This window comes from Coprinopsis cinerea, assembly GCF_000182895.1.
Source record: "Coprinopsis cinerea okayama7#130 chromosome 6 map unlocalized cont3.6, whole genome shotgun sequence".
NCBI classification, from domain to species: Eukaryota; Fungi; Basidiomycota; class Agaricomycetes; order Agaricales; family Psathyrellaceae; genus Coprinopsis; species Coprinopsis cinerea.
In genome coordinates, this window is record NW_003307539.1 from 1,710,610 (window position 1) to 1,723,428 (window position 12,819).

General features: G+C 52.0%; 5 protein-coding genes across 5 annotated transcripts; 4 read left to right on the plus strand and 1 right to left on the minus strand.

The window, feature by feature from the left end:
• Positions 1-989: 989 nt before the first annotated feature.
• CC1G_09462 (hypothetical protein) lies at positions 990-2,103 on the plus strand (the record flags this gene model as incomplete). The annotated part of the gene is made up of 4 exons (XM_001840526.2): positions 990-1,056; positions 1,110-1,177; positions 1,233-1,349; positions 1,603-2,103. 4 exons carry the CDS (start codon positions 990-992, stop codon positions 2,101-2,103), a joined length of 753 nt encoding a protein of 250 aa, XP_001840578.2.
• A 495-nt stretch (positions 2,104-2,598) lies between these two features.
• Positions 2,599-5,138, plus strand: CC1G_09461 (other/FunK1 protein kinase; the record flags this gene model as incomplete). The annotated part of the gene is made up of 5 exons (XM_001840525.2): positions 2,599-2,994; positions 3,051-3,970; positions 4,029-4,147; positions 4,209-4,390; positions 4,449-5,138. The coding sequence occupies exons 1-5, from the start codon at positions 2,626-2,628 to the stop codon at positions 5,136-5,138; spliced, it is 2,280 nt and encodes a 759-aa protein (XP_001840577.2). The 5' UTR covers positions 2,599-2,625.
• A 240-nt stretch (positions 5,139-5,378) lies between these two features.
• Positions 5,379-7,592, plus strand: CC1G_09460 (other/FunK1 protein kinase; the record flags this gene model as incomplete). Its single annotated transcript, XM_001840524.2, has 5 exons — positions 5,379-5,546; positions 5,608-6,685; positions 6,744-6,790; positions 6,846-6,926; positions 6,984-7,592. The coding sequence occupies 5 exons, from the start codon at positions 5,379-5,381 to the stop codon at positions 7,590-7,592; spliced, it is 1,983 nt and encodes a 660-aa protein (XP_001840576.2).
• A 922-nt stretch (positions 7,593-8,514) lies between these two features.
• CC1G_09459 (protein kinase subdomain-containing protein PKL/ccin3) lies at positions 8,515-9,453 on the minus strand (the record flags this gene model as incomplete). The annotated part of the gene is made up of 3 exons (XM_001840523.2): positions 8,515-8,695; positions 8,754-9,006; positions 9,129-9,453. 3 exons carry the CDS (start codon positions 9,451-9,453, stop codon positions 8,515-8,517), a joined length of 759 nt encoding a protein of 252 aa, XP_001840575.2.
• Positions 9,454-10,548: 1,095 nt separating this feature from the next.
• CC1G_09458 (hypothetical protein) lies at positions 10,549-11,977 on the plus strand (the record flags this gene model as incomplete). The annotated part of the gene is made up of 5 exons (XM_001840522.1): positions 10,549-10,634; positions 10,766-11,039; positions 11,111-11,254; positions 11,326-11,439; positions 11,513-11,977. The coding sequence occupies 5 exons, from the start codon at positions 10,549-10,551 to the stop codon at positions 11,975-11,977; spliced, it is 1,083 nt and encodes a 360-aa protein (XP_001840574.1).
• Positions 11,978-12,819: the final 842 nt, after the last annotated feature.

Consider the following 12,819-nt stretch of genomic DNA (forward strand, 5'->3'; position numbering starts at 1 on the left):
CGTCACTGCTCACGGGCCTTTACTGATCGTTTACTACCCTTCGCAGAGATACATATGGTTGGGGCTCACGTTCAGGCTGCATCTACATGTCACGAAAGATTCGGAAACGAAAAAGAGTGTGTCACAGCGGCGGCGAAATGCTGTTATCTATAACTTGATTCAACAATCGAGCTTTCAAAACCACCGAGACGGAGTCCAGGGACCAGAGACCAGAGGTGTGGGCGATCATCTAAACATGGACGGGATCAAATCGTCATTGTCATTGGGCTTTGAAGTGTTTGCGTAAAAGGATTCGAGTCGTGAAATTAATGAGAGATTGGAGGTGGGTTTCTAACTGTGGCCTGTGCTGGAGAAAGGAGTTCGAGGTGTACTCACAACACAAAGACGCTATGTAGGAGTCCATCAGTGCGGTTGGTCGCATTGTAGGTCGCGTACTATCATTGGGATTTGGGAACTCTGACAACGCGGTTACATGGTATGTATGTAAAGAATCGAACCCATCCTGATGTGATAAGTTGAAATTTCGAAACGTGTGTGATTGCCACTACATAAATCCTTAATTTCAACCATTCCCAGATGCGAAGTTCGAAACCTTTCGGAGCCTCCAAGCGTTCGAAGCTAAACCCATTTTGGGTCGAAGAAGGAAGAAGGAACCAGGGCGGAGGGATTTTCTGATCCCAATTTCCAGTGAATAGGTCTGAGGGCATGGGTATCGAACCTTGGCGGTGCCTAAAAGCCGGTGTCAGCGTTCCCAGCTTCATAGGAGGAGAAGCTTCTTTTTGGCTCTATGGGTCTCATCAATTGCAAGTTAATCTTTGGTGGGAGTGGGGTGTGTGTGTGTGTGTGAATTGATTGGTCTTCGTTTGGTTCGTTGAGGACAGACGGAATATTTGAGCAGTGTTTTTCTGTCGACCGAACGCCCCCTTCGTTTCTTTCCCAGCACCGTCTTTGGTTGAGTATCCTTCCGCTGACCTCTCGTTTTTTTGACGATGGACTGCGATGTTAACTACGACGAAGGGCCGGCGTCGATAGCTGATCTTGTCGATCTTCACTACAGTAAGGTGTCTACTGGAGTATCGTGAAAACTTGTGGTACTCAGGCACCTGAAGGTTATAGCTGTTCTGATTCTATGGACCCAGGAGGTGAACCTGTAGCAACGCTCAAGGCTTTCGATGAAGTACGCCCCCCACATCTCTTTCGCCCCACGTTCTGACCGCCCCATATTTTCCCAGACAGGACTCTCGTCAGTGTACGGCATCCATATACAGCTCATCACCGGCGACTTCGTACCAGTGGAGGACTACATGGACATCCTATCCCAACAACTAGCTTTCCAATGTGACGAAATCGTGCGTCCATCCGATATCCTCTTCCGCGACATCCACGCTCAACGCGCGTGCTTTTGGCAATATGGTTACCTTTTTGGATGTTTGGACCACATAGCATCCGTCTCGTCCACGACAGCTTCCGGCGCAGCAGTATTGGGACGACTCAAGTTTCAACACGGCGGTATGTGTCACCTCATGTCACCCCCTCTCTCGACATTGGAAATCGGTTTACTAATTTGGATGTCTGTGTGCGCGTGTGGCTGTACACTGGCAGGCGCTGTGGCAGCCTCAGACTCTTCCGGGGTACGATGACGAGAGTGTGCCGTCTGTCTATCTTCCCACTGGATACACTTCGCCGGAGCCTGATCCATCGTGTGTGGGTGCTGGTGCTCAAGTTCTGGATGACAGTGTCCAACCCCGCGCCGATCTTCCGCTCACCAACGAGGGTGATCCGGGTCCCCTGCCTCAGTCTCCCACCATTGGGTTGTCGTCCTATTCCGAGCTTAGTGCGCATGTCGAAGCCATGAAGTCGGCATTTCACCCTCCGGTTACTGGCTCTCAGGTTGTCGACGGAACGACCTCCGCACCGGTGCCACCCACGCGTAGAAAAGCTGGTCGCCCTAGGAAGGATGCAAAAGCTAAAACTGCGGGGGGACAGCCGAGCAAAAGGCGGCCGAGGGAGAAGAATAAGATCGCGTGTTACTCTTGTCGGGTCCTCAAGGTCAATTGCGGGCGCCCTCAAGCAGATGGAGCTCAAAATACACCGTGCGAGTAAGGGTCTTTTGAACTTTCTCTTTCGCGATGGCACTGATTTCGCGTTCTAGTCAGTGCTTGAAGCGCAATTTGTACTGTTGGTCGAGATAAATCAGGTTGTCGGCAATTAGTATCTCGCGTTGTAGATTTAAAGCTCCTGGATTTCGTAAAGCAGTCAAACGGAGGTATCCCTTCACGGCGAGGAAGCGCTTGAGCGTAGACTGGTAACCAGCCCACTTTCTTGAAACTATCGCTCTATGAGCAGTCTAATTGCGGCGGGGGACAGGTTGAACATACTATTGCCGTTTCTTTCGGAGATCAGAATTCGGGATGGGAGGGGCGCATCATGATCAAGGGCGCATCAAGGGTATGCCAAGAAAGGTTTCCATTGTTATCAAATTACGATTTGGTTCCGCTTTTTGTTCCTCAGGCCATGCTCTTACATAGTTCCCTACTTGTAGGTTTTCAAAGGACACATGGGAAGCGGATTCAGAGTGCTGAGCTCACCTCATTACAGTCCTGGCACTGCGATGATAATACCGAAATGGGAGGAAACCGAGTGCCACATCATCGCTGTGCCCCAGACTGCACCGCCACTCATCCGCAGGTTGAACTGGACGACATTGGTCGCGATGAAGGCGACGCCATTAAAACCCATTCCATCTCTACGTCCAGGGCTGTATCCCCGACTCTCTCACAGCAAACACCACAACCCAGTAAAATCATTCAATTGCAATATCGGTTGAGCATGGAAGGGCGAATCATTCTGTGCCCTTACAGCGAAATGATGAATCGCTACCTTCCAATTCCCCCTCGACCTGTTCCTCACTTCCAATTGACCACCGGGTTGAGGGATATGATGGATGATCTGAGAAGAAATCAAACAACGGAGGTAAACATGTACGAACATTTGGTATGTACCCTCATATCCACCTTTATGCCCTGTCCCACTGAACTAGTGCACTCTAGACTACTACATTGAACCGATGGCTTAAGCTGGCAGATGCAGATAAAAAGCCTAAATTCAGGGTAGTCATCTCAGGAAACAAGTCGGATCCAGATGATTGGACCAAGCAGCGCATCGATGGCGGAGTCTACGAAGACGACGAGAAACCAACTGAAGACCATCCGCCCAAGTGGGAAGCACTCGAGCTAGGTATTGAGGTCAAGCGACATCACAGCTGCGACTTCTTCAGCGACGAATACCAGAAAGGCTATTCTCCCAACTCGGAAGTCAGCAAAAGCGCACTTGGTCAGGCCATGTCATACTCCTCGCTTGTTTTCTTTCACCAACACCGCACACACCACTTCTCCATCCTTATTTTCGGAACCAAGGCTCGAATCGTTCGATGGGACCGTGCTGGTTTGTTATTCACCAACGCATTCGACTACTTCGACGAGCCCCAGAAGTTGGGCGAATTCCTCTGGCGATATGCTCAGATGGACTCCGTCGACAGAGGCCACGACCCGACCGTTACGAGGGTGGTGGCCAAGGGGGACGAAGACACTCTGATGGATACAAGGGCCAAGGTTTCGCGAAAGGTCGAAAAGGTTGTTGTTGATGACGAGATCAGGAAGCTGTTCGACGAAACCGTATCGACTCATGGTCCAAGACACATACTGCGCGTTCAAGGCAAAAAATTCCTGGTCGGCAAACCACATACGTACACCACTGTCCTTGCAGGTCGCGGCACCCGCGGCTATATCGCGATCGACCTCGACGACCCGAAGGGACCTTTTGTTTTCCTCAAAGATACCTGGCGGGTTGTGGGGGAAGGCTTGGATGAGGAGGGGAAAGTCCTTTTGGACCTCAACAGTCCGGACGAGCAGGATCAGAGGGGTCGGAAGTATATCCCAACGCTGGTTTGCCACGGCGACCTCGAGGGCCGGTGGCAGAAAACCGACTCTCAAGACTTTTGGCTCACTCGCAATCCCAATTCCGACCAGAAGTGTCCCAATGCGAACCCACCAACATTACCGCCTCGTTGTAAAGGAGGTCGGTCTGCCTATTAGCAACTTCAGGAACGGACGCGAAATGGTTACTCTCATCTCGCACGGTGTTGCCGGTGAGCCTTGTGTTGTAGGATGGTCTCATATACTGGTTTACTGATTTGCGTTGACAACCAGCGCATGGCTACGGCTACAAGAAAGGATACATGCACCGGGACATTAGTGCCGGAAATCTCTTGATCTTCGTCCGTCAAGACGTTGTAAACGGCCAGTTGAAAGAGGAGCGTCATGGACTCCTCACGGACTGGGAATTGGCGAAGAAGCTAGCAGACAAGGGGCCACGGCAGCTGGAACGGACAGTGAGTGTGATCTGGAACCCCACAAGCGCCGTCTGCGATGTCTAACTTTTTGGGCTAGGGCACCTGGCAGTTCCTCGCCGTCGACATTCTCAACAACCCCTCCAAGCCAGTCGAGGTCTGGCATGAAATGGAATCGTGGTTTCATCTCACCCTCTGGCTGGCGGTCCAGTACTTGCCACACAACGTCCAGAATGTTGCCGTGTTTATGTCGGAATTTTTTGATGACGCTGCAAAACCGGATGATGGTTCTACCCATCAGAAATGCGGCACATTGAAGAGAACTAGCATGGAAACAGGTCGTATACGCTCTGCTGCTGGAACACGCTTCAAGTTTGGCGCCCAGGATGATCCTTTTGTCCCTCATGCCATCAACAAAGTCCTGGCCCAGCTTGCACGGGCCTTCTCATACCGTTATCAAGAACAAGAATTGCTACGTACTAATGCTGAACCTTGGCTCGAAGGCGATGTAGCCGACCTGACCCCGGCGCAGCTCAAGGCACTCGAAAACATTGACGATCAAGTCCGTTTCGAAGAGCTGCTCCTCGAATATATAAACGGCCCCGGCTGGCCCGAAAATGACAAGACTGCGCCTCAGGTTTCCCTGAGCGAACGGGAGCCATTCCCTTCAAGCTACCCCATTCGCGGCAGCAAGCGGCCACCATCGGATGGGACAGCGGACTTGGATGTGCCACAACCGAAGCATCCAGCAGTCGCGGGTCCTTCGGGGAGTCGGCCTAAGAGAGGATAGTCGATGGAAGCGTTGTTACTCTTAGCCCAATGTACCAATGGAATGTCGTCGTGCAGACCTACCCCTATACATAGTACCATGTACCCTCACTTCCACCAAATGTGACATCGTTGATGAACTGACGTCGACTCTTGGCGAAAGAAAAACCGTAGATATTTGGCTTCGTCTTCGGGTACAAACAGCGCGCATGGAATTGCAACACGCTCGCACTACGTGCCTCAATCTTGCACCCCACTGACCATGAAACCAACCGACTTACAATGTTCCTATGAGCAATTTGCACGCCGCTATCTCCCCAATCCACCAGACTCACCTACGTTCGAGCTGGGTGGGGTCCGTGGGGAATTGGCTCAGCTGTTGGACGGGCAACGAGAAGGCGCCGAGGATTCGGAATTATACAATGTCATGGTGCGTGGTTCAATTGAGCTTTCCCGGAGGTGAGGTGAGGTCGTTGATCACCATCCATTAGGAGAGCACCCTAAATTCCTGGCTCAAAGATACTGGCTTTACAATTGTCCTCAGCACAGCCGGTGAACCCGACTCAGTCTGGCATCCAAAGACACGTATCAACGGAGGATTATACAAGATTCAGGAGGCACCATCGAAAGGCGAACTGCCGGACTGGGATTCCGTGCAAGTAGGCGTCGGTGCGATATCTCCACACAGGAAGGACTTCTTCAGTGACTTGGTGCCAAAAACCCAAAACCACCCTACCGACTCTGATGTGCCTGCTGCAAGCCAGGAAGCATTTGAGCAAGCCAAGTCGTACTCCCTCATCCCTTTTATCCTTCAACATCGTACCCACCACTTCACGGTCTTCCTTTTCGGCGCTTTGGCTCGTATTGTTCGATGGGACCGGGCTGGCTTCGTGTTCACAGAAGCCTTCAACTATCTCGACTATCCTGAACGATTATGTGATTTTCTCTGGCGCTACATTCACTTGTCTCCCACTGGCAGGGGCTTTGATAGCTCTGTCCAGAGGGTTCTCAGCGAAACACCTGATTGGGACTTGATCCAGAGGCGCGCGGACTCCCCCCGGAATCTTGAGGGCCACGATGTGGACGAGCACATCAGGTCGTTGTTTCAGGAGACGATCAGGGCTGGCCACAGGTACAAGCTCCACGTCCAAGGCCGATATTTCTTCGTCGGTCGACCACACGTCCGCTCAGGCAGAACGCGTGGCTACATCGCGATCGACGCTGCAGACCCATACGGGCCGTTCGTCTTCCTCAAAGATACCTGGCACATCTTACGAGGTGATTTGAAGAAGGAAGGCGATGTCCTGGAAGAACTGAATAGCGCTGATGAGCAACCGCAGAGGGGTAGAAAGTACATCCCGAGTTTGGTTTGTCACCACGACGTTGAAGGAGAGTGGCAGAAAACCGACTCTCAAGACTTCTGGTACGAGCTCAGCCGCAACGAGAATGCTAAATGCCCCTTCAGGCCTCGGCAACACTACCGTCTGGTCGTGAAGGAGGTCGGTCTGCCTATTAGCAAGTTCAGGAACGGGCGCGAGATGCTCACTATCATCTCGCATGGTGTTGCCGGTGAGCATCCTTTATTGAATGTCGCCAGTATAATGGACTGATTTATGTTTTCGACCAGCGCATGGCTATGCCCACAAGAAAGGGTACATGCACCAGGACATTAGCGTCGGAAATATCCTCATCTTCGTCCCGTCAAGATATTGAAGAGGGGAGATTGAAGGAGGAGCGCCACGGACTCCTGGCAGACTGGGAATTGGCGGAGAAACTTACAGACCAGGGTCCACGGCAGCCGGAACGGACAGTGAGTGATTACGATGTCTAACGAGCGCCGTCTGCGATGTCTAACCTTTTCGGCTAGGGTACCTGGCAATTCCTCGCTGTCGACATTCTCAACAACCCCTCCAAGCCAGTCGAGGTCTGGCATGAAATGGAATCGTGGTTTCATCTCACCCTCTGGCTTGCGGTCCAGTACTTGCCACACAACGTCCAGAATGTTGCCGTGTTTATGTCGGAATTTTTTGATGACGCTGCAAAACCATATGATGGTTCCACCCATTACAAATGCGGCGCATTGAAGAGAACTAGCATGCAAACAGGCACCATATGCTTTGCTGATGGAACACCCTTCGAGTTTGGCCCCAAGGACGATCCCTTCGCCCCTTATGGCATGAACGATGTCCTTTCCGCCCTTGCAGAAACCTTCTCATATCGCTACAAAGAGATCGCACCTCGCCCTCGCAGAGTTTCGAAAATACTGCCTGCACCTGATCTGACCCCGGAGGAGAAGGAAGCCGCCAAGGTGCTCGATGATCAAGTCCGTTTCGAAGAGCTGCTCCTCGAGTATATAAACGGCCCCGGCAGGCCCGAAAATGACAAGACTGAGCCTCAGGTCTCCCTGAGTGAACGGGAGCCATTCCCTTCAAGCTACCGCACTCGCAACGATAAGCGACCACGACAGGGGACTTGAAGCATCAGGCAGTGGCGGGTCCGTCAGGGAGTCGACCTAAGAGAGGATAGGGTCGGATGGTGGTATAGTCTGTAGTCGTCACGTAGATCATTCTACAAGTACTCATTTTAGACCCATTTCCGATTGTGATACACCCTCCGCGAGGGTAGCAGTCACACAGGAAACTTAAGGCCACAACAAGATTTAACGATGGGCTCCAATGAGGGTTTGAAGCCCTACTGACTCTCGTTGCTTGGCCCGCGGCGAACATCTTCCGTTTTTTGCACAAGGGCGGAGGTACCGTCGTCATGAGACAATGTGGTACGGTTGAACGGTTCGTTATACTTGAGGGAATCCGAAGGGCAGAGTATGAAGTCAATAGTAAAGAAATCTAGTTGAACAGCTATGTACGTTTGGGTAAATTTAGGAACCGATTGCTTGACCTGACGACACTGGTTACAAAGAGAACCCAGGTGACGTAGGGAACACCTTGCCCGCCATCTCGAGCAAAATCCTTCCGTGTGGATTCCGATTATTCATTTCAACCATTCCGCACCGGTCGAAATCGATAATTCTCCAAGGATGAACAACGTCGTGGCGTTGACAATGTTGCGCTTGGCTGTCCGCCTAGGGATGGTCAAGGGGTTTTAAAACCCCCGGGGTAGAGGCCAAGGGTAGAGCGGGGTAGGGGTAAGGGTAGGTCTCCAGCTACCCTTGGTCAAACCCCTACCCCCGGTCGGGGGTAAGGGTTTTGATAAAAATCAAGTCAAAACCCATTATATTTCAGCATCTATGTATATTTTCTACTAAATAACTGCTGTATGTGCAATAAAACACATAAAAATATACATATAGACAACTGTAAGTAATTGTTAGTGCCAAAATGATTAAAACCCTTGGTCAAAACCCCCAGGGTTGGGGGTAAGGGTACTACCCCTACCCCTCAGTCAGGGGTAGGGGTTTTGGGGGGTGGGGGTAAGGGTAGGTGTCCGGCTACCCGGGGGTTACCCCTGTCCTTCCCTATGTCCGCCCTATCCCTGAGGGAAAGGGCGTTCCAAGCCGTAACGTTCGAATGAATAAGACCATGCTCAGCAATGTCCTCCAGGACCTCTCTCACTGCCATTCTGGAGTGTGGAATTCAGTAAAGAGTGCGGATGGGGCGGCTGTAGCAGGCGCACTTACAGCACGTCGTTCCCTCGAGCTCGGTCCCCGGTACACGTCTCTCCCAGGTGCTCGAGAACGATGACACTGATCGTTGGATTTTCTTGTGGGCGACCCCATCTATACCATGACGAGGTCTTCTGGTATCCAGATGGGTCTTCGTAGCTCGGTAGATCTCCAGGGTAAGGCGGCACGTCGTCGGCAAGCCAGTCTGGCGAAGGGAACTCGTCGATGTCGCTAGGAGGGCTATCTGTTTCTTCAATTCGGTCGCTTCCTATTTGTCCATGGTGTAAATTCGAGGTTTGGAAAAGCGGGCTGCTCCGCCATGGACGACGAAAAGAAGCCGTAGAAGTTGGGAATCGAGCTGCTCGTAGACCCATGCCTCTCGCGCCAAACTGCGACTGAACTCTGGTTTGGCAAACTTGAGGCAGACGGTGTCTGGAAGCCTTGCTTGTGGGTCCAGGGGGCCATGCGTTACGGAGACGACTTTGGCGATGTGTGTCACACCAATACGGCCTTCAGCAATGCGTCCGAGAAGGGAAAGCTCCAATGTGCCATTGGCTTTGGAGACGTCTTTGGAGTCCCAGGTCTTGGGAGCTGGCTCACCGCGACGCTCTCGAAACCAGATGGCACCAGGGAATGATGGTGAGACTTTGAGGGTTATCGTTGTTGACCTGCCTCCAATAGTGCCGCAGGTATGAATAAGGAGTGTTGAGAACATTCAATTTTCGCGTTGAGCGAGGTGGTGGTTCTTGGATAGCGATAGTGATAGGACAACGGGGCCTCCGAGTCAACAAAAAGCGGCCCTGCCCGTTGATGGCATCACACGGCGATATTCCCTTCCAAAGTTCAGGCTTTCGGTGCGCGTAGTGGATGGCAGTACTGGATTTGGCGCACGAGAAGACGCAGTTCTAGGTAGCGGAAAGCCTTTCGAGCTTTTGAGCGTCACCCCAAGAACATCGAGGAGGCAGTCTAGGGATAGGGGTACTCTTGAGCGCTTGAGAAGGTCGACGAGGTGTGGTTTGGCCCAGCGGGTCATAAAAGCCTCGATGGAGGAGGCTTTATCAGCAATCCACGTTTCCGCTTCCTCTCCCCCCGTATCGTCAGTTGCTGGCAAGGTATACCAACTGACAGAACTCACGCAATATTCGCCACAAAAGACTTGCGACTCGCTCACATCGCCACCTACTTCCCTCTCACCCACCGGTCTCTCACCTGCAATGACGAAAAGGAAATTATCCGAGCGCGTCAAACGCTCGCGACGATACCTGTACACAGCTTACCGCACTGAGTACGTTGTACGAAGACCATTGGCCTGTCCCCTATTGTATCGTCGCTAACCGCTGAACATGAATAGGTGTGAAGAAGCATTTCCAGTGACCTTTGAATTTACGGATGAAAGGACTCAGGACGGTTTTCCTGTGAGGTCTCTCCATAAGCCGGATATTGGGGTAACAATCCCCGTTCCGATGTATTATGCGGGCATCCTCGTCTCTGGTCGATGACTTTCCAATTAGAACCACCGCCACGGTGTGACTGGCAGGATTCCTGTCGCCTCCAAGGCACTTGTCGAGTGATGAAAGATGGGCAAGTCGTGACTCGTGAGTACTCCTGCTGCCCATGAATGCTACTCTCAGTCATATATATTTAGCGTCTTCTTCTGCCTGGCACCAATCGAAGGCACACTCTATCACGGTCACATCATGATGTTACATCAATCATTCGGGTTCTCCCTAATGCAAGAATTATATCTTAGAAATTGCCTGCAGGCTGCCTCAATTCGTATATACTCAGAACAACGATCATCATCCCATCAATGGCGTCTCTCATCTTCACTGCTGGTGGTAGGAACAAGTCGTCGGCGGAGAGGACCACTCTCAGCGCGAACATCGGGGCTAGCATGTAAGTGTACCTGAGCACTAAGATGTCCCCATCCATCCACACATAACATTGTTAACCTCTCTCTCTCATGATTATCGTCGATCGATGACGATCTACCGCCGATACCACCCCTCCATCCATTACTCGTACAGTACCCTCCCGACCATCCCGAACCTCCTCCCCCGCTCGGCGCAGAACCAGCCCGCCGCGGTCGACGTCCCCGATGGCCTCTACTCCGGATCGGGCGTCGCTGCGTCCGACGCGTCGCTTTCGCCTCAGGAGGTGTACGATGGCGGGTACTCGAACGCGACGGAGATGTATCTGCGTATCGCGACTGGCGGGTCTGGCCAATCGGGCTTGATCAAAGCATGGGCGGACGCGTTTATCAAGTATAATGTGGAGAATGGGTTGGCGCCGCCGTTCAAGGTGAGTGCCGTGCTGATATGTGGACTGGATGTCAATGAGTGTTCAACGTTCATGAATGATGGGTGCTATAGGTTGGATGGTATTTGGGTGATACGACGGAGAGTTTGGGGTTGATTGAGGCTGAGGCTGTGGATTTGGCTGTTACGTATAATGAGGCTGCTGAGAAGCAGTCGCTCAAGAGCGGGGCGTCTGTTAAACGGGTATATGGGTTCCGTGTACGTTCCCCCACTACTCACTTCTTCTTCTCGCTTGCATGTTTGGCTGACGTCGATGTGATGGATGACAGGATCACTTCATGCTCGTCGGACCCCTCGAGAATCCAGCAGCCTTGAGCGCCGAAAACGATGATGTGCTCACGATGTTCAACAAGATCGTCGCGCGCGGAAACGCGGATGTGGTGGTGAGTGTTCAATTCGTGACTACGCATGTACATACTACCTCTGGGTTCTCATATCGAATGATCATCGGCCCAGAAACCCCCTTCGGATCGTCCACCCGTCCGCTTCCTCTCCCGTTTCGACAAATCCGCGACGAACATCAAAGACTCGGAGCTCTTCATCAAGATTGGGCAAGTCCCCTGGGGCCTGCCGTACTCCAAATGGTACCACCAATACACGCAGTACCCGCTGCAAGCCCTCAACGCCGCGGCCCTCCTCAAAGAGTACACCATCACCGATAAAGGAACGTGGTTCTCAAGCCCGGCAGACGTGAACGCCAAATTGACGGTATTTAAGATTGGGTCGGACGAGCAGGTGGATGGGCATGATGATGAGTTGTTGAATCCGGCGCATGTGATGTTGAGTAAGAACCCCGGGCATAGGGATGTGGCGGAGAGGTTTATGGAGTGGGTGGTTAGTAAGGATGGGGGGCAGAAGGTTATTAGGGAGTTTAAGAAGAATGGGGAGGTGCTTTATTCGGAGGCGCCTGATACCGAGTAAGTCTAAGGTGCGGTGAGTTGAGTTTGATAGGTGGTGTTGGATGTGGGTGGATTGGTATTTGGACGGATGTGTGTGTGGTGGTGGTGGTGGTGGTGGTGGTGGTGGTGGTGATATGATATTGAACGTTTGTGATCCTATAGTTTTGTATACATGATGTAAAATAGTATGGTACTTGTTACCGAATTGTACTGCTCAGGCTCGACCTTTGGGAGGTACGCGTTCTCCGAGCGACTATCCAGGTGGGGAATGGGAATCATGTATAGTATTTCTTTTTTGATGCACCTATTTCTGGTGCCATTACGGACGTTGAGCCTCGAGGGAGAGAGCGGGAGAGACAGAGGTTTGAACTTTTTAGCGCCCGAGTCATGGTGACGGAGTGCACAGTTTGTGTTTGGCTTCCACTTGGCGTGCAAATAAGCTCAAGCGAGCAACAAACAAGCACACGCGAGAGAGCCGGCACCGGGTGCATTTTGGTTCCACCCACTGCGATGACGTCGACGTCTGCGCAGAGCTAGTGCGCAGTTGCAGTGTCAGTTGCGCTTGATCAGTCCTTCAGTACTCAGTACTCAGGGTCTGTATGGAGAAAAAGGAACGACAGGACATAGGCCTTTGACCTAAAAGGTTTTAACTTTTTTCCCCTCGCGCTTGCACTCGCAACAGGATGTCTCTGATCATGACTCGACGTACAGACGTCGTTTGTCGTTCTCATTTCTCGTGAGTCGTCGGTATGTACAATGTGGTGCGGTCGATGTCAATACACAGGTTATGTCCTTTGTCACTGCCCGACACAGGGAGTCTATAGACTCTACCCACGGGAAACGCAGAAAGGAGTCAAAGGAACT